The following is a 21,296-nucleotide window of genomic DNA, read 5'->3' on the forward strand; positions in this document are numbered from 1 at the left end:
AATTTAAGCTATATTTCTCTAGCCTTTGTTTTCCTTATTAGAGACCCAACAGAAGAAAGGACCAGAGAACTAAAGACAGGTCACCAGAAATACTTCAGTTAGGGGAGCAAAAAAGGAAAAAAAGTCCCTGAGACAGAACAATACTCACATTGTGAGAGTTTCAGAAGAGAGAAAGAATCAGAAAAATAAGGAAATAATGGCTAAGAACTCTCCAGATCTGGGAAGGGAAATTGACAAACTTTGAGAAATGTTCCTGGAGTGGAAATAGGAAGTAATGATAAGAGACCCTTGGACCACAAGACTGCATAGGGCCCTTCTGGGGACGATCCATGTTAGACACTGGGCTTCTGTGTAAGTGGATGGGAGGTTTCCATTTTGTAAGGATGTGCCTGCCTGAAGCCTGTGGTTCCCAGAGCACCTATTGCATGATGGTGGCCCCTAGCCTCTGAGACCCAGCCAGTGCCCTCCACCCCAGGCTCCTTTGTTTCAGAGATCTTGGTTGATTTAGCTAACCGACCATTTGGACCACTTGTTTTTCTTCATGCATTTAAATTTCTGCTGTTGTATTAAATTCACTGATGAAGAGTAAGCCCATGAAACTTGAAGTGCCCCCCATTTTGATCCCAATAAAAGCAGAAGAACCTCAGGCTTGTGGCCTCACACTGTGGTCCCAGGTGTGTCATGTACTTTCCAGGACATGTGAGTAATAAACCTTCCCCACTCCCTGCCCGTGTTTCCTAATGGTTATTGCTGGGGGCAATAATGAGCACCACAGGGCTGGTCCAGCCACAACGCTGGTTGTTGACAGGCTGAGACCCACACAACACAGGTTCCTGTTTGTGTGCTTGTCCATTCATCCTCTAATCTGCATAGGTCCAGGTGGCATTTAGAGAAGCCTGTTTTGCTAATCTGCAAAGGGGTGTTTTTGTTTTTTAAGTAGGCTCTACACCAAACATGGTGCTGGAACTCGTGACCTTGAGATCAAGAGTTGCATGCTCTATTGAGCCAATCTGCAAATCTCTATTATTTTCCTCTTCAGCAACTTCAGGACAACCTATGTAAAGGTAAAAAAGACTTTTACAACTGCTTTAACCTTTTGACTTTGTGGGGCTCACATCATAAAACATCCTGAAACCACTTACCAAGTGTGTCTATATTAGGACCTCATGTGACACTAAAGTTTGTATGACTTTAAGGTGATAAAGGGCATTTCCATTTGAAAAATGAAATAAAAGTTATTTGAATACTAGTAAATCTACAGCTTGGTATTTTCTGAGGACCCAGGCACAGTCTTGGAGACATTTTTCCTGACAGATGTGAATCACTGGAAGGTGGCCAGCAACACTGAAACTGCGCAGCCATAAGCCCTGAAAGACAAGCAGCATTTAGGAAGGTAGACACATTCACATTTTGAGAACACAGGCAGGATATGATTATTTTACTTCCCTTTTCTAATTCTTGCAGGCCTTATCTGAATACCACCACTCTCCATCTCCTTTGCAGATGAGAGATAAGCCTGACTTTCGGTGAGATGGCCTTTCCCTGCCGTCAGCCAGGTCAGGTCCTCATGCTTGTATGGCTGCTGCTGCTGATCTTGGGTGAGTAGGGGCCTGACTGGGATAGGAGCCTAAGTTCCTAATGTCAGCTGGGGGAAGCCCAGGGGGCTTCTGTCTCCACTTCTATCTGGGCTTCAGAGACATAGCAAGAGGTAGAAAATGAGCAGAGCCAGGTTTCCAGGAAAACCAGAAGGCTCCAGAGACCACCCGAGAAAGCATGTGTGGCACCTTGGCTTCCCACCTGCTTCCTTTCTCACCTCATAGGAAGCTTGGATTTTCTCTCTGCCAAATCACATGCCTAGACCCTCAGAGAAACAATTACTGCCAACACAGGCAAGGGAGGGCAGGTCTGCAGAGCAACACAACTCCCTTCCTGAGATTTTAAGCCAATATTTAACCAGAGATTGAAAAGGTATGGAATACAGTGCCCAAGAAGTAAGGTAGGGGAGATAAACCATTTCTCCAAGCTGTTCTCTGCCTCTGCACTGCCCAGTTCAGGCCAGAGAAGAGAGGGAGATGGGCCTATAAGCTGCTACGTGCATAGCAAGGAGGCCAGTGGTGTGGGTACAGCCATTCACGTTCATCACATGAATCATAGGTTGTATTTTTGTTTGGAGGTATGGAATGTGGGCAAAGAAATAGGAGGAAGAGCCCAAGAAGGGGCTGTAGCTTGGTTGCTGGGGAGTTTCTCAGAATTTAACAAAACATTGGAACACCATCACCCCGTGCTAACCTTTAACCTTGTCTCTCTCTCACAGCTCCCGGACAAGAGCAGTCAAGTCAATCTTCCATTCTTTCTCCTTCCTGCTATCTGGGCATTTGTCCTCCCAGCCAGCATGCCTGTCCTTGTAAATGGGGACTAGGGGGATATGCCAACATGAATGGTGCTGCCACTCTGGAATCACAGCTGTCACCATGGAAGATTAGCAGAGCCTCCTGTGAACTCTGCAGCCTTAAGTTCTTTCCCCATCGGTGCAGGGAAGGGAGTATTTGCAGAGACAGTAGGCTAATGCCCAGAACCTTCCAACTGTCTCCTTTCTTCCCTAAGGAACTCCCTCCTCAATATGTTCAAGTTAGAGCCACCATTAAAAGGCAGAGAAATAGCTCGCATTCACAGAGGAAGTGCTACAACCAAATCTTTATACACCTCCAAGGGAGCTCATGTTGCTATCACGCTTCGATTTCTGGTCCCATTGGTCAGTTGCAATTTTATATACAAATATGGTTTCTCAAGTAGCTCATACCTCTCTATTCAAATTCTTTATGTCCCTTAATCTTTTACTGTGTCTGACTTAGATGGAGTGCAGACCAAGGTTGCCTTCATCATAGAATCTCAAGTTAAACAAAATTTAAAAGTAACAAAAGGAGAAAAAAATGTTGTTCATTATATATGAGCAACCAAGTAGGAAGTGGTTTTTCAGAGTCTAGAAACTACATTCCAGGCCCACCTGTATCTTGACAGGAATGTACAGGACAAGAACATTTCAGAATCAGCCACCTTCAGAGACCCTCATAATGTTTGCCTTGCTATGTATCCCATCTCTCAAGCTTTTCTGAGCCCATACCAGGGACTTGAGACCTCTCCCTATGACACCCACCTGCCCACCTCTGGGCTAGGAAAAGAGTGAGGAAGAGTAGGTTCTACCCAAGGCATGTCCCTGGGTTGTATCTGCTCCCTTCCCAATGGGAATCAGTCCAGCTACTGGCTGGCCCCTCCTCTGGGTTTGACCCACATCCCACTTGCATTCACCTGCCTGCACCTTTCTCTTACCTATTCAGGAACACTTCCAAAAGCTTTCCTTCTCCTCACACCTCCATGGTCCACAACCTTTGAAGGAGAGAAAGTGACTCTCACCATTCTCTGGCCAAGGGATATATAACTTGGTATTACAATGACATTTTCTGGTCACGCGGATCTGAAACAATCCAAATAGATGAGTCTGGATATTACACGTGCAAGATCCAAAGATCTACCCTCAGTGATCCTGTGCGTGTGGAATTTTTTTCTGGTGAGGAATGAAAAGGGTGAGTCTCTGAAATCAAGTTGCTGGGCACCATGTCTGAAGGTTGGGTGAATGAGGGAACCCAGAGAAGGTTGTAAACAGGCATGAGGATATTTGATGAGCTGATCCTAGTAGGGAGAATAAGGAGATAGGGCTATGGAAAATAAAACACTGTCTATCTCCTCCATCCAGAGACACATGAGTAACCCAGAAGCCACCAGGCAAAAAGGGACTCAGTTATGAAGAAAGATATTGTATAAAATTCCTCTTTCAACGATATGTATGAGGATCTTTTAAGTACATTCACTCACAAGGGAGTACTGGGTATTGGGGCCACATGGAAACATTGGTGTAGGATATTTAGTGGTATGTGCAGGGCTATAGCTCTTCCCTCATGGGCAGAAATGAGAGTCTGAAGAAAGAAACAGATGGAGTATGCTTGTTCACTCTTTGCAGAATGGCTGATCCTGCAGGCCTCATATCCTATCTTTGAAGGAGATGATGTAGTTCTGAGATGCCAGGGGAGGAAAGAAGAAAATATTAATGAAAAGACTTACTACAGAAATGAAAAAGAAATTAGTAATCATCTTAAAGGGAGCATCATGCTACGTTCAGTCTTCAAGAACAATAACCAATATCATTGTACTGCTTCTGGGAAATCTATTTGGGGATCATGGGAAACAACTTCAAATCTTTTAAAGATCCAAGTTCAAGATAATGGTTACACTCCTGTGGGTAATAGGGCTTGGCAGCGAAACCATGTGTGGAATCAAAGAGGGGTACTCATCAGTGGGGACTTCATGAGAGGCCTCTTCTGAGCAGCCATGGGAAGGAGATGGGAGGTGGCTCCATGTGCATGGGTACCTACTTCCTGACGCTGTGCTGAGAACTCAGGTGCATGTTTCTAGGAGCTCAGAGCCTCACTGCCCTGGAAACTATGTTTGTTCTTCTTTCTAGAGCTGTTTCCACATCCTGTGCTGAGAGCCAGCCCCTCCTAGCCCATCGAAGGGAGCCCAGTGGCCCTGAAATGTGAGACCTGGCTCCCTCCACCAAAGTCAAACATTTGGCTTCAGTTCTGTTTCTTCAGAAAAGATCAGGCCCTGGGGTCTGGCTGGAGCAACTCCTCAGAGCTCCATATCCCCATCATTTGGAGTGAAGACTCAGAGTCCTACTGGTGCCAGGCAAAGGCAGTGATTCCCAATGTCATAAAAAGAAGCCAGAGATCCCGGATACATGTTCAGAGTGAGTGTCTGTGGGGCAGCTCTTCCAGAGTGAAGGCAGGGAGCAGAGAGCAGAGCATGACCTCTCCTGCTCCCTGAGATAGTGAATGTGGCAGGAGGAGCTGCCAGCCACCCCGCTATTCTTTTCTCTTCGGCTTAATGATGGCCTAACTTCCCTATAGCATCCTCTTCCATCTAAGTTCGGTGATAGTTGTTATTGATCACTTACTGGGTGTACAACCTGTTGAGGCCACAAAGACATTCAGGGTACATCTTCTTGTGGGTCAACAGTTAACGAGAAGCACTGTTGACTACATGCAGTCTGTAGAGGCCCCTATGGGGTGTCCATGTGTTAGCTGAAAATTATTCAAAAATAATTAGAAAAGAGGAAGATAAACACAAAATGGAATAGTCAGAGAAGAATGTGAGGAGCAGTGCTGAGACTGGAAGAGCCTTGGAGAATGGAGAGGGGTTTAGGTTCTGAATCAAGTCACTTCAGGGTACGAAGAACCTTCCTTGTTCTCTCTTTTTATGTGGTCCATTGATGCATCAGATATGCCTTAGAGATAAAAGTCTATAAAGTCTGACTGTGGTCAACATTAGGTTTAAAAGAAGATCATAGGCCTGGTGCTCACATTATCTGAGCATGGGAAATCTTGTGTGTAGGGGCAGGTACTGCTCCCTTCATAGTAATGTACACAACCACTTCCTTATTTCCACTTTAGACTCTTGCCTATTGCACTGTTGCTATTAGCTTATTCCTGACAACACCAGCCTTCCTTCTCTTTCACCCTGCAGCGTCTGCCTTTGAGACTCTCTCAAGTCCTTCTCTGTCCTCCTAGGGATCCCTGTGTCTGATGTGAATCTAGAGATCCAGCCCCCTGGGATCCAGCTGATTGAAGGAGATCTTTTCCTTATCTGCTCAGTAGCCAAGGGTACTGGGACTGTTACATTCTCCTGGCACCGGGAGGGCTCAGGGAAGAGTCTGGGCAGGAAGATGCAGCGTGCCCTGCCAGCAAAGCTTCAGATAGCCACAGTGAGGGAGCAGGATGCTGGGAGGTACTACTGCTCAGTGGACAACATGCATGGCCCCATCCTCAGTAAATGAATCAGAGTCACACTGAGAAGTAAGTCCCTCATTCCTTTCACTCAGCCTTCTTCCCAAGCCAGGGTCTAGGTTCTCTGTCAGCCATGAGGATCTTCTGAAGGAGACAGGAACAGAGGTGTGAAAATTTTAATGCCAACCTAGGAATGGAAAGGATGGAAAGTAAGTTGAGACAATTTACTTCTTGAGAAAACTAAGTAGTAATGAAAACAAAATTATCCAGGATCCCTCCTCATGGTTCAAGGAATACATGTACATCTAGGCTCCTTAAGTGGAGCCATTAATCTGTCACAGTGTCAGGGACCCTTTCTGATGGCCCCTGTCTTCCTCAGTTCCAGCATCCCGCCCCATCCTCACCCTCAGGGCACCCAGGGCCCAGGCCGTGGTAGGGGACATGGTGGAGCTTCACTGTGAGGCCCAGAGGGGCTCTCCCCCCATCCTGTACCGGTTTTATCAAGACGATGTCATCCTGGGGAGCAGCTCAGCCCCCTCTGGAGGAGGAGCACCCTTCAACCTCTTTCTGACTGCAGAACATTCTGGAAATTACTCCTGTGAAGCTGACAATGGCCTGGGGGCCCAGTGCAGTGACAGAGTGTCACTCAGCATCACAGGTAAGCAGGATATACTCACAGCAGTCACAGCTAATAACAGATTATGTCTTCTCACAAACAGAGCCCCTCTGCTCTTTTTGCTAGTGTGACATCCCAGCATACTTCCCACTTCTGCTTCCACCTGGGACTTCTGGGACTCTTCCTGTGACTACACATTAAGAAACTAAGACCACTCCTTTATTTCTTCTGTCATTGTCATGAACAGCCCTGTATTCCACTCAGCCTTTCTACTAGAGGCTCAAAGACTTTCCAAAACACCAGATACATGATGGCTCAGCAGATAGAAAGCTATATTTCTAAATTCCTTTGTCCAAGAACAAATGACCAGACCAGTCCTTGCCAACATACTCTGCCTTGACTCCCATTCAATCTAGATTACTACCTGGGTTATGAGACAGCGTCTTCTCTTATGGATGCACACAGTCCCAGAGCAGCAGAGCTTTCTCATGGCCTTCAGACCCTAATCACCTGCTGGCCTTCTCATCTTCCCCAAATGCTTTCCCTCTTTTTGAATTTTAGGGTATCGGTTAATCTGATGTTCTCCGTTCAATCTCAGAGAGATTAAACATTTCAAAACATCAAGGTCATAGAGCTGATAAATGGCAGAGACAGGAGAGTCTCAAACCCAGGTTCTCCTGATCGCAGGTCCGTATTCCTACTACTAAATTATGATGGATATTTTCCTTTATTATCTTGTACACGTACTCAATTAAAATTGCCTATGAGCTATTTTTCCTCCTTCAGTTCCAGTGTCTCGCCCTGTTCTCACCTGCTGGGACCCAGGCTATGGTGGGAGATTTGTTAGAACTTCACTGTGAGGCCCAAAGAGGCTCTTCTCCGATCTTATACTGGTTTTATCATGAAGATGTCATCCTGGGGACCACCTCGGCCCCTTTTGGAGGAGGAGCATCTCTTAACCTCCTTTTGACCACAGAGCATTCTGGAAACTACTCCTGTGGGGCTGACAATGGTCTGGGGGTCCAGAGAAGTTACATGGTGACACTCAACTTCACAGGTGGGATGGGGGCACCTGAGCTATGGGTTGCAGTTAAGGTCAATAAAATATTTTTCCTACAGGCTGTACAAATTCTACCCGCATCAGAGAGTTTTTCAACATACACACCAAGGCTTGGGGCTTCCAGGGATTGTGCTGATTTCATGGGGGAAGGAAAGGGAATAGCTTTCAGTCTTAGATGCTGACAATCATGTGAATCAAAATTCAAAATTTATTTTGAAAATTACAAATTATACTGGAGATTATTCAAATGGAGGAATCAGAATCTGGAAGAAAACAGCCCCCATAGATCTCTAGCCCCCACCTACGTGTTACCTAGATCAGAAACATTTGCCACTGGAACTCAAATATAGGTCTTCCCAATTTAGGGTTTTCCATGAACAAAGTAATCCATATCACTGTGGGAGTCATCGGGGGGCTGCTAAGTATGCTTGGCCTTGCTGCTACTGTTGCTCTGGTGAGTCACTACAGGACCCAAAGGAAATCAGGTGGGTGTCTATGTCTTACCCTTTGATGTTGTGACTTTTGGCATTGTTATAATAATTTGGACTTGTATGGTGCATCCTATTAAGGTCATTATTCTCTTCCAAATACTAGACCTTCAGTTCTCCTACTCACTGGCACTCTGTAGGCAACAGTGACAAAAAGGTAGAATGCATTTCTCAATGAAGTTGTTACTCCATGTGTTTAATTTGCAATTTAAATCAGATAGCGGAGTTTCACTTCCAATAAAAATTAGAAAGATAAGTATTTACCATTTCACCCCTGATTCAAAGCTTACTGAGAACAAAAAGAACAATAATAAAAAGTCTTCCATCTGTAACAACAAAAAGTAGGTAATAGCCATGGTGCAAACTATAAACTCTGAGATATATTTGAGTGCCAGTCAAATATTGTGAAATTTGGAAAATTAATAGAGATCCTGAGGATGAAATCAAAATTTCAGTCTTTTATCTTTGCTAGTATATAGAAATACAACTGATTTTTTTATATTGATCTTATACCCTACAACCTTGCTATATACATACTTATTAGTTCCATTCTTTGTTTTGTAGATTCTATCAGGTTGTTTACATAGTGATCCTGTCACTTGCAAATAAAGATAGTTCTACTCTGCTCTTTCCAATCTGGGTTAGGTTTTTTTTTTTTTTTTTTTTTTTTTTCTTGTCTTAATGCACTGGCTCCTCCTGTGCCATATTGAGTAGAAGTGGTGAGAGCAAACATGCTTGTCTTGTTCCTGATCTTAGGGGAAAGTGTTTGGTCATTAAGTATGATAATGTTAGCTGTGGAATATTTATAGATGCTCCTTATTAGCCTAAGGAAGTCCCTATTATTTGTAATTTACTGAGAGTTTTTATAGGAAAAATGTTTGTCAAATGCTTTTTCTACATCAATTGAGATGATCATATGGTTTTCTTTTCTAGTCTATTGATACAGATTTTGAATATTGAATCTTAAACCAGCCTTGCATTTGTGAGGTCAACTTCACTTGGTCATGATTGTTGAATTTGATTTGGTAAAATTTTGTTAAGAATGTTTACATCTATGTTCATGAGGGATATTGCTTGGCAGCTTTATTTTCTTATCATGCCTTTGTCTGACTTGATGTCAAGGTAACACCTACTCAGTTACCACTTGTAGTATTTGTCATTCCTTTTTGTGTCTCCATATTTCCATATGGTATAATTTTCCTCCTGCCTAAGGTACTTCTTTTTACATTTCTTACAGTATGGGTCTGCTGGTGAACTTGACTGATAGTGTTGCTAAAGTCTAGTATATCCTTACTGATTTTCTACTTGATCTATCTATTATTAAAAGAGGGTTATTGAAATTGCCAACTATAATTGTGGTATCCATTTCTTAGAATTCTATCAAGTTTTGCTTTAGGTATTTTGAAAGTCTTTTATTAGGTGCATAAATGTTTATAATTGTTTGTGTTTTTGATAAAATGACCACCTTATCCTTGTAACATGGTATTTTTATCCCTGATAGTGTCATCTACTTTGAAATAGTCTTTCAGAGTACTGTTCATGTAAGTAGTATTAACATGGTATTTCTTTACCCATCTTTTTACTTGCAACCTATTTGGGCCTTTATATTTAAAGCATTTTTTATAAATAGGTAGTATACTATTAACTCTTGCTTTTTAATATTTTATTTTATTTTATTTTTAATTTATGATAGTCACAGAGAGAGAGAGAGAGGCGAGCAGAGACAAAGGCAGAGGGAGAAGCAGGCTCCATGCACCGGGAGCCCGACGTGGGATTCGATCCCGGGTCTCCAGGATCGCGCCCTGGGCCAAAGGCAGGCGCCAAACCGCTGCGCCACCCAGGGATCCCAACTCTTGCTTTTTAAACCAATATGACAGCCTCTACCTTTTAACTAAGGTGTTCAGGCCATTTACATTAATGTGATAATAAGGTTAGATTTAAGTCTATTATTTTGCTCTTTGTTTTCCATTTGTCCCATCTGTTCTTTGTTTTCCTTTTCCTTTCTTTCTACCTTCCTTTAGACCAACTGAGTACTTTTTATGATTCCATTTTTCCCCTTTGTTGTCTTATTAGGTATATAATTCTTTATTCTGTTTATTTTACTGGTTGTTTTAGCATTTATAGTATGGATATGTAACTTACCACAGTCTTTTTTCAAGTGACATTAGAGAACTTCACATATAAGAATATTGCCATTGTGAGGTGTCTGGATGGCTCATTGGGTTAAGTATCTGACTCTTGATTTTGGCCCAGGTGGTGATCTCAGGGTTGTAGAATTGAGCCCCATGTTGGGCTCCTTGCTCAACCACAGAGTCTGCTTGAGATTCTTTCTCCCTCACCCTTTGCCCCTTCAACAGCCACATTCCAAATAAGTAAGTAAGTAAATAAATAAATAAATAAATCTTAAAAAAATAATATTACCATCGTGTACTCCATTTCTTCCCTCGTAGCTACAGTGCTATTATTTTTGTAAACAAACACTTACCTGCTAAAGAGACAAGTATAATTTAAGAATCTTACATATTTACTTAGGTAGTTACCACTTCTGATGTCCTTCATTCCTTTTTGTATCTCCACATTTCCATCTGGTATTATTTTCCTTCTTCCCAAAACATTTCTTTTGGGTGTCTGGGTGGCTCAGTCAGTTAAGCATCTGCTTTTGGGAGAGGAGGCAAGATGGCAAAAGAGTAGGGATCTTGATTTCATCTGGTCCCCCAAATTTAGCTAGATAACTTCCAAACCATCCTGGACACCTATGAATTCAACCTGAGATGTAAAGAAAGAACAGCTAGAACTCTAAAATAGAAAAGGGACCACTTTTCTAAAGGTAAGAGTGCAGGGAAGAGAAACAGAGAAGATACATCAGAAGATAATAGCGGTGGGGGGGGTGGTCTTTGTCAGCTGGCTGCAGGAAAGTGATACAGCCCTAGGACTCAAAATCAGGAACTTTAGAAATCTGCTCCTGAGAAAGTCTTCCCTGCCTGAAAAGTGCTCAGTGGTGAAACAGGGCAGAGTCACAGGACAGACAGTGAGGTCTCAATACTCCTGGAGGTACTAAAAGACCAGGGGTCCCTAAGCCAGCAGAGTTTCCAAGCATTGGAGCTGTGAAATGGATTTAGGTCAGTGACCCCGGAAGAAGGCTCAACTTATTACATAAACTGGCAAACCACAGATGGATTAGGGGACTGCTGTCCATGTTGGGTCCCTGCAAAGGACTGGAACACAGCAACCCTCCACTTGCATCTGGGAGATGCTGAGCAGGTGCGCACTCTATGGGGTGAATGCTCTCCGTCCCAGGGCCCTGCAAGGCACAGAAGCAGGGTAACCCTCTGCTTCCTCCAGGAGGGGTGGAATGGGTGTGTGCACAAGCAGGCAAAACCTCTCTCACCACTAGGTGCCCTTCAAATTCTGCAAATCAGTGTCACCCTGCCTGCCCCCGAGGAGGATCTGAATTGAGTGGGCTCTATAGGAGTCTTCAGTTTAGCACACCTCTTGGCTCCAGGGCTGGAGATCTGGCTGTGACCATTTCTTTTGGTTTTGTATTGTTTTTCTTTCACCTTCAAGAGAGGCTCAGCCTCCAGGGAACAAAGACCTTACAGGGCAAATAGCTTACACTGATCTAGGCCACCTGGCAAAGGGCGGGGCATCTCTGCCCAGACACAAACACCTGAGAATCCGCAGGGCAGACCCCTCCCCTAGAAGACCATCTGGAAGAACAGTGGAAGAGCAAGTTTACTGACCAAGAAGCACTGGAAAGCATCAGGACTGAAGGAAAATAGTATATAGAACTTGAGTTTTTTTTCCTTATGATTCATTTATCTTTCAGTTTAAAATTTTCCAATATTCTTTCTTTTTTCCTGTCTTAACTATATTTTATCAACTCTTCATTTTTAAGTTTTTTCTTTTTTGACTTTCATATTTTATAATCATGTTATAGATATATTCTTCATTTTTTACTTCCTTTCACTATATTAAATTTTATTTTTGTATATATAGAAGTTTTGTTAGTTTATTTTGTTTGTTTATTTGTTTTATAATTTTGGGATTTAGTACCTTCTAACATACAGACCAAAATACACTCAGAACCAAGTGGATCACCATCTTGGTCCATTCTGTAAGATTGTATTCTCTTTCCCCCCATTTCCCTCTCCCATTTTTAAAAGTTGGCTTTTGTTTTCCATTGTCTTTTTTATTTTATTTTCTGGTCCCTGACCTCTTCGGAATTGGCTACTGTGTTTTTGCTTGGGTCATGGTTGATATTTTTGACTACTATTTTTTGACTACTATTTTGACTACTCACTCATACAGCCATTCTGCACTGGACAAAATGATTAGAAGGGAGAATTCACCACAAAAGAACCAGAGGTAACACTCTGCCACAGATCTAATAGATATGGATTTAAGTAAGATGTTAGAAATAGAATTTAGGATTACACTTATAAAATTACTAGTAGGACTTGAAAAAATGCATAAAAGACTCTAGAGAATCTCTTACTGCAGAATTGATATCTTATCAGGCTGAAATTGAAAATACTCTAAGATGCAGTCTAAACTGGATGTTCTAATAGCTAGGGTAAATGTGGCAGGAGAGAGAGTAAGTGACATGGAAGACAAGATGATGGAAAGAAAGGAAGGTGACAAAAAGAGACAAAAACAACTAAGAGCCCACAAGGAGAGACTCTGAGAATTAAGTGATAGTTTGAAAAAGAATAATGTTCATATTATTTATATTTAGAGGGTGTAGAGAGACAGAAAGGACCAGAAGGTATGTTTGAACAAATCATAGCTGTGAACTTCCCTAATCTGGGGAAGGAAACAGGCATTCACATCCAAGAGATAGAGAGAACCCCTCCCAAAATCAAGCATCTGCCTTCGGCTCTGGTCCTGATCCTGGGTTCCTGGGATTGAGTCCCAGGTGGGGCTCCCTGCTGGGGACAAAATCTTTAAAAAAAAAACATTTCTTTTAACATTTCTAATAGCATGGATCTGCTGGTGATGAATTATTTCAGATTTTCTATGTCTGTAAAAGTCTTTATTTTGCATTCATTGTGAAAGATGTTTTTGCTGTTGTTGAATTATAGGTTGAAATTTTTTTCTTTTAGTATTTTAAAGATGTTACTTTACTGTATTCTTGTGTGCATTGTTTCTGACAAGAAATCCACTATCATTCTTTGTTCCTCTGTGACTGTTTTTTTTTCTCTCTAAATGTTTTGTCATAGATGAGGGATTTTTGAATTAATGGATTTTTAAATTCAGTGTCTTGGGTATCTGTAAAGTTTCAATACTTTACATTTTGGAATTATTAAAACTTTGCTTGCAGTCTGCCTCTCCCTTGGCATAACATGGCATTTCCTTTTCTGTCAGGCCAAATGCTTCTGTTCTGCCTTTCTTAGGACTCATATTGAAAATCAAGCAAGTAAAATAACAGATAAATAAAACATTTGGATCTCAGTTTAATGAAAAAACTTACATATTTTTCTTAATGATTCTGGTCTAGCATTGTCTTCTTACCCTTTTCAGGTTGATCAATGAGACTCTGTCCTATTTATTTGCATGAAAAATGGCACCAACATTTTATGATTGATATTTTAAGGGTACTCAGTATTTTCTTAAATAACATTACATTATAAAATTAAGTGTATATATCACTTAAAAATATATAAACAGAATAAAAGCACGATCCCCAATAGTACTCATCATAAAATGTATCATTCATTTAGAGCCCATTATATGCAATTTTGTAGTTTGTCTACTCCCAATTATTCAGTAACTACATTTCAGTTCAATTCAATATTATTATCACCATATTAGAGATGAAAAAATGGGAGATATTTCATAGGTTAAATCATCTTTCCAAATTCATATATCTTTTAAGAGTCAGAGTTAGGGCTTACCCCAGAGTCTTCCTAGCCCTTCTTTTCACTGCATCTTGGTGACTTATGGAAGGCTGGTCACACCTCCTACTTTCAAAACTCTTTTTTAACACCTATGTGGGTGTCATTTATTAATTAGAAACATACTAGAAGTGCAGTCATTAAAACCTTACTGTTGCAGTTAATAACGTTCAAAAAACAGATTGCTCAGTCAATACAACAGCAAACACAGGAAAATTGAGATTAGCAACTTATTTTATGTGACCCATGAGAATAAGAGCCCAGGAGGTTCTGACCTCCAGATCTAGAGGGAGTCTTTTAAATAGCAAACTCAGTAAGAAATTCTGACAGTCCACCAATCAGAGGGTATCTGCCTTTCTCATCCCAAAATCTTGCTGACTGTACTTCCCTCATAGCAAAGTCTTCCTTCTCATTATCCATTAGCTTTCTCAGGGAGGAACTCAGCTCTTTCCAATTTTTCTAAAATTGCTCTGCTCCTTAAGCCTGCATGTATTCATCCAGTTATCAAAGGGAGTGATAATGTATTGACTCTGTGACTGAGTTGCCTGGATGAAAATTCCAGTAATGTAACTTGCCAAACACTTGATATTTGGCTGGTAAATTAAACTCACCAGTTTCTTTATGGGCTTAATAACAGTATCTGCCATTTTGGTGCTTAGCACTGTGCCTGGCCCACTTGTCCTCAGTGTTATTAGCTTGTGTTATGTAAATAGCCACCTTCCGGGTCTATTCTCTCTTTTACAAATAAAGAGATAAACTGACTTGCACCCTGGGACATACCTAACCCATGCACAAGGGAGAACATGGGCTGCGGACAGATGTGAGTTGTAGTTGCTTTAAGGAGGGAGATTTGGGCCAGGATCATGCATCTCCAGTTTAACTCAGGGTTTGCAGGCTTCAATCAGTCATTTTTCATGAGGATGTCTACTTGGGGCAATAACTGGTAGTCTCTAAGACCAGTGCCACAGATAAACAGGCAAAAGTCAGGAATGGGAAATAAGGAGGAGTCCTGCATTGGGGCAGGTCAAAAAGATTTCAGTGTTTCATTGATGATGGAAAAAACTGCCATATTTTCAAGCCTGATGGAGTAGGCTCCCCGATTAGGTTTACATGTAATCATCTATTATAAAATTATCAACTGGACATTTTTTTTAGTCCTCAAAGTACATACTTTAATCTGTTCAGTTGCTGAATAAACCTTTATTGAATATTGTCAATATTCTAGCCACTGGGAATATATAAAAGATTAAGACAAGTTTCCAGCCTCAAGTAACACTCTTTCATGGTGGTGAGAGTTAGAGGGAAACATACAAATAGGTAATTACCATCCAGTATGGTGACTTTAATATTGCAGAGTCTACGCATGGAAATAGGTCACTTCATACAGCTCTCTGGCCCCAGAGAAAGCCCTGGAGGAGGAAAGCTCGGTGGGAATTGGCCAGGTGAAAGAGAAGGAAAGAAGGGGTATGGAGAAAACAGGACATATCCATGGTGGTTGGGTTTGCAAGGGCCACAGGTACAGAGAAGGCTGAGCTTGTCATGGGAGCCTTGTTGATCCATACTGTGTAGGCACTCTGTCTCTCATCTCCTCCTAGGGCCATGGTCAGGATAGAGAAGAAGCACTGGGAGCACTGGGCCCAGAGTTAAATACTAAGTCAATACTCTTGTGCTACTCGGCCACACCTCCTTAGGGGGCATGCTGCTTTTTTTACTGACTGAAGGAGTATGATTCTGGACAACTCTCTTTCAAGACTCCATCTTCCTCATCTATAATATGCCATGGGGGGTAGAGCTGGATATTCTCTAAGATTTGCCATAGCCAAGATCTAGAATGAATCTGATTTCCAGGAAAGGACATTCTAATGTAGGGCAAACTACCTACACAGCTCACTTACCATCTGTGATCCTCTGTTTGTTTTTCAGGAGGACTCTCTGCCACTGGAACACCTGGGTGAGATCTCTGCTTCTTGTGCCGACAACATTGTCATGATTTATTCATACCCACAAGACAGGGGCACAGAAATGTATACATTAAAAAATATTTGACTGGACTTCCTATCAACATTTTCAAATTCTTATGAAATCCAAAAATGTGATTCAGAAAACTACTTCAGTGATATTTATGAATAATACTCACTTTGACCTACACATACACAGAACTCATGTCATTTGCACTCATGTTAATCTATCTCCTTCCTTAAATGGGCCCTGGTGGAGAGCTGACACTCACACCTTAGTGGCATCATCTTCACAGGGCTGCACTTCACTCTTCCTTGGCTCATTCTTCCACTACACACTCTTTCAGGACATACTTATTAAATGCTGGCAGTGTTTAATTCACAATATTAACTGCAGAAGGAAATAGAATTGGGGGGAAAATCACCCTTTTCCCGGAGAGCCTTCACAATATTTTACAGGAAAGGTAGATTATTGTAATATGAGTTGAAACACTGAAAGGGACCTTTTAAAAAAGACAAAGGTCAAGTTCTGTGGAAAAGTAAAAGTCTGTGTATCAGTGTTTAAATTTTTGAAAGCAATAAAAAATTAGGCAAATATAAGTGCTTACCAAAAAGACCTTGAGACTGTGCTTTTACCACTGATCTGGCCTCAGTTGCCCTCTCTGTTAATGTTGCCGTAAGCTGCAAGTCGCATCAATAATGCGTTCTGAGTTTTCTTGAGAGAGCCATGCAGACTCAGGGTAGCCAGCCATGATATTTTAAAACCATTTTCTTTCTTTATTATTTGAGAGAGAGAGAGAGAGCATGTGAGTGAGCACAAGCAAGGAGAGGGCCGAAGGAGAAGGTGGGAATTCGCTGACAAAGTATCCCAAGCAGACTCTACACTGAGTCTGGAGCCTGACACGGTGCTCAATCACACAACCCTGAGATTATGACCTGAGTCAAAATCAAGAGTTGGACACTTAACCAACTGAGCCACCCAGGCATCCCAGCAGCCATGGTTTTTACATGGACCTCACTGGGCTCCCCCTGGACAGTGGTTTTCCTGAGACTTGGTATGATCCACAAATGCTTCTCTCCCTTGTGTCTCTCCCTGTCTCACAGTTGCAGTCCTGAGGAGCATTGCAGGGCTTCCTGGTCTGGACCGTTCATCATAGGCCCCCAAAGTCTCCTCCACTCTGAGTCGCCAACCCTGATGGAGCTGCAGCCATTGTACAGGAATGGTCAGGATTTCCTAAGTAGCCCAGGGCTCCAGGGATGAGCCAGGGTGGGAGGAGAGATTGAGCAACTGCCCATGACTCAGTCACTTTCAATTTTAAAATGACATTCCTGACCCTGTGTCTGAGGCAGAAGGTAGTTATGAACTTAGTGGCTGAGACGAGTCTAGAATGTGGGCTCTTGACTATAGCTAGCTATAATCTATTTCCTCACAGTGATTTCTTCAGAAAAAGATGACAAATTGATTTATTCCCAGATCTGGAGCAGCCAGCATACAAAAGAAAATCCAGGTTAGACACCTTCCAGGCAAGTGGAAGTGGGGCATCAGTGTGTGAGCAGATCCTAGGGGCCTCTGATCAGGCCTCTCATATAGGAGTGGGACATGGACGGAAGGCAGCATCTGCACCTCCTGCACTGTTATCATATGCCTGTGTCCCTTCCCACTGACCCATGTGCACTGCCACCAGAACTCCATATACTCTCTGTGGGCAGATGCTATTGTTTTTCACTAATGCACTAGTAGCATCTACTGCAGTGCTTACAAAACTATAGGCCTCTTCAATTTTTTTTTTTTAAAGAATGCATGACCAGTTATTTCTAGTCTCAGCCTCTCATAACCTAAGATGTAGACAATCATAATTCACCTAACTAGTCTGTTTATTTCTAATCTTTTTTTTAAATTTTTATTTATTTATGATAGTCACACAGAGAGAGAGAGAGAGGCAGAGACACAGGCAGAGGGAGAAGCAGGCTCCATGCACCGGGAGCCTGACGTGGGATTCGATCCTGGGTCTCCAGGATCGCGCCCTGGGCCAAAGGCAGGCGCCAAACCGCTGCGCCACCCAGGGATCCCTGTTTATTTCTAATCTTGTCCTCCTCTGGCACCCCAACAAAATCCCTCTGAGAGGCTCATCACACCGTCGCCTGGATTAACTGCCTCTGTGACTCTTCAGTCCAAAGCCTCCCCCTGAATCTTGGCTCCTCCTCAAAGCTCTGTCCTTCTGACTCTTCCCATTTTCCTGATCCTATTGGGCTGTTCCATGCTTTGGTGTTCTTAGGTCTTATTTGTCCAGAGACATCCTTACTCCCACCTAGTTTACCCTGCGACCCCTGTTCACCTGTCAAGAGGTAGCTCAGGTACCTCTGTGTAACATGAGATGGCTCCCACTAGCTCTCCCCATGTCCAAGCATGGGAGGATGGGTTACCCTTTGTGGCAATAGCAGAGCTCAATAGATATTTTGATCTTGGTCCCCATAATACTTGTTGCATACATTGACATGTCCTTTGTTCCCCTTAAAAGTTGTAGGCTCCTTGTGTATATGGACCGAGTTTGCATTGTTCTCTGTCCTTGCAGTTTACCAGTGCTTCACTGAGCACTTACTGGCTGAATAAATACATGAAAGAGATCCAGAGGACCCCTTGGAAGGATAAAAACACACATACTGAGTTTTCTTTTCTTTTTTTTTTAAAGATTTTATTTTTTATTTATTCACGAGAGGCAGAGAGAGAGAGAGAGGGAGGCAGAGACACAGGCAGAGGGAGAAGCAGGCTCCATGCAGGGAGCCCGATGTGGGACTCGATCCCAGGACTCCAGGATCACGCCCTGGGCTGAAGGCAGGTGCTAAACCTCTGAGCCACCCAGGGATCCCCCACACTGAGTTTTCTTAATGCTTCATTACAAATCTTCATCAGGAATTTGCTCTGTGGCCTCAGAATGCCATCATCCTCCCCAGCTTCCTCCTCTTCTCTCCCAAAGATTTTTTGAAATGCGTTGTGAGTGGGTTGTAAGTTGGAATATGTTGCCCACAGTCTAATACTTTTCTTCCCTCCTCCCATCCAACAGCACATTCAACAAGGACACAGCAGAAGGATGAGGTGAGTCACCCTTTCTGGCTCCCTCTCCCCTCTGCTCCTCCTCACCTGTACTTGGGTACTTACTGTTTGTGGGCTTTCCACCAGGAACCTGGGATCGTCTATTCAGAGGTGAAGAAGGCATATCCAGATGACCCTGCAGGGCAGGCCCATGAAGATGCTACAGAAAACTATGAGAATCTTCCATGAACATCACTGGCCCTGGGACTGCTAGTCCCTTACCCAGAACAGCTCACACAGACCCTGGGAATAGTCTTTGCCTTCTCCCTGTTTTCCACAGCCACATACCCTCTTTCTGTCCAGGAGGCTGGGTGGAAGGTCTGCTCTACCCCTCCATGCCTGAGTCTGTGTGTTCCCTGGGAACAGGAGGGGCGACATTTCAGTAAAAATGCATTTCTTCACAGTAGAGACACATGTGAAAGCAGGGCAGGTGGACCTTCACCTCCTGAGCTCATAGAACAGAGGAGGGAGGGCGAATGGTCCTGCCAGGATCACAGGGGTGCAATCATGACCATGTGCTCCAAGTGTGATTGAAAGCTTTGGATATGTGGTCTCTGCATAAACAGTTTGTTCTAAACACTTTTGTTTCCTTTTTTAGATAGATGGGTGATAAATGACTGATGATAATATTAATGAATAAGATAAATGCAGATATAAGAGAGACACAACCCAATCCACTCAGAATTTGTAGGCTTCATGAGTCTTCCTGTCTTACAAGATCAAACCTACCCCCCTACCTATAGCAGCTGAGTCACACTGTTTAATTGTTCAACAACCACCATTTGGGGGGTCCAGAAGCATCAGCAGCAACCCTGGAAGCTCAGTGGAGCCAGTGAACTCTCAGGACTCAGGGCAAAGCCTGGTGTCGCTCAGGAGCTTGCATGGCCTGAGTTGGCAGAGGAGGTAGGGATGCAGTCAGCCAGTAAGCCCATGGGAGACAACCCTCACACTGCCCACCAACTCCCAGTCAATTCTTCAATGGCCTGAAAAGCACTAAGTGTCCATGATGGGAGAAAATATTTAAAGAACATGCCATCTGTGTTTAAGTCTCTGGAAAGGTAGCAGAGTTGCTTTGAGTGTCTTTTATTCATAAGGAATATCTGACATTGTTAGCCTGTGTCACCTGGGATGACACTGAACTTTTTATAGCTGTGAAAAAGATAGGCCTTAGCAAGCTAGTAGGTTCACTGATAACTGGTATACATCAACTGACACAAGTTACAGACAGCATTGATTTTACACCTGCCTTGTTTATGTCTTTAAGTAAATAATGCAGTGATGGCAACCTTTGAAATAACAATAATAAGAAGTACTAAATGTATTTCAAGTGTTATTCCTTTCCCTGTGGGTGTCAGAAGCTTAGGAAATGGGAAGTGTAACATACAGCAAAATACAATCCAATTTGAGGTTTTAATCTTAGCCTTATGAATTTGACTGACAAGCTAATTTGCTGAGGGGAAAAAAAGTGATGTTTTTCATAAAGAGGAAATACAAATTTTTGTTACGAAAGGGGGACTTATATGTCTTGTTTCTGTATTAGCAAGTACAAAATGCTACCCAGAATGCATGCTTGACCTTTAGAGAGAGTGAGAAATCCAGATGTCTATGCTTATTTTTTTAAATAGATTTTTATTTATTTATTTATTTATTCATGAGAGAGAGAGAGAGGGGCAGAGACACAGGTAGAAGGAGAAGCAAGTTCCCTGCAGGGAGCCCGATGCGGGACTCCATCCTGGGTCTCCCGGATCACACCCTGGGCTGAAGGCGGCACTAAACCACTGAGCCACCCGGGCTGTCCAGATGTCTATGCTTAAATTTGGCTCTGAATGCCTCCCAACTTTGGGCTCCAGGAAGAATAGAGCCATATAGGGGGAGAGGAGGATGCCACGGGGTACTAGCTATGGGAAGCCCACCCGAAAGAGTGGTGACAAAAGGCTAAGGCAGTATCCCGGGACTGGTAAGAGTCACTCTGCAGGAGGGCATGTCAGCTGTGGAGCTGTGATGCCAGCAAGAGATGGGGACAGCATGGGTTCTCTGGTACACAGAACCAGAGAGGGGGTATAGACCCCCCTTCCAGGACTCCTTATCCAGGTCCTCAAGCTGAGGACAAACAGTATCTGTGAACAGTCATGGAGAGTCTAAGGAATAATTGGGAGAATATCTAAGCGGAAGTCATGCTTCCAGTTGGTCAAGAAGATAACATTTGAGGCATCGAGATTTAAGACGTGACTATAATTTCTTTTATTTACATTATATTTATTTATTTACAAATATCTTGAAGAATAATTTATACACAATAAATCACATATATCTAAAGTATACAATTTGATGTTTTGACAGATGTATACATCC

General features: G+C 42.7%; 1 protein-coding gene across 1 annotated transcript; it reads left to right on the forward strand.

Annotated features, from left to right (window-relative positions):
• The first annotated feature begins 1,567 nt into the window (after positions 1 to 1,567).
• Positions 1,568 to 8,151, forward strand: LOC112648162 (Fc receptor-like protein 3). Its single transcript, XM_049112978.1, is given in 12 exon segments — positions 1,568 to 1,598; positions 2,315 to 2,335; positions 3,336 to 3,407; positions 3,410 to 3,565; positions 4,016 to 4,279; positions 4,517 to 4,801; positions 5,622 to 5,906; positions 6,217 to 6,495; positions 7,240 to 7,264; positions 7,266 to 7,510; positions 7,879 to 7,998; positions 8,108 to 8,151. Coding segments are annotated over 12 exon segments (1,827 nt in total).
• The last annotated feature ends 13,145 nt before the right edge of the window (positions 8,152 to 21,296 follow it).

This window comes from Canis lupus, chromosome 7, assembly GCF_003254725.2.
Source record: "Canis lupus dingo isolate Sandy chromosome 7, ASM325472v2, whole genome shotgun sequence".
Taxonomy (NCBI): Eukaryota; Metazoa; Chordata; class Mammalia; order Carnivora; family Canidae; genus Canis; species Canis lupus.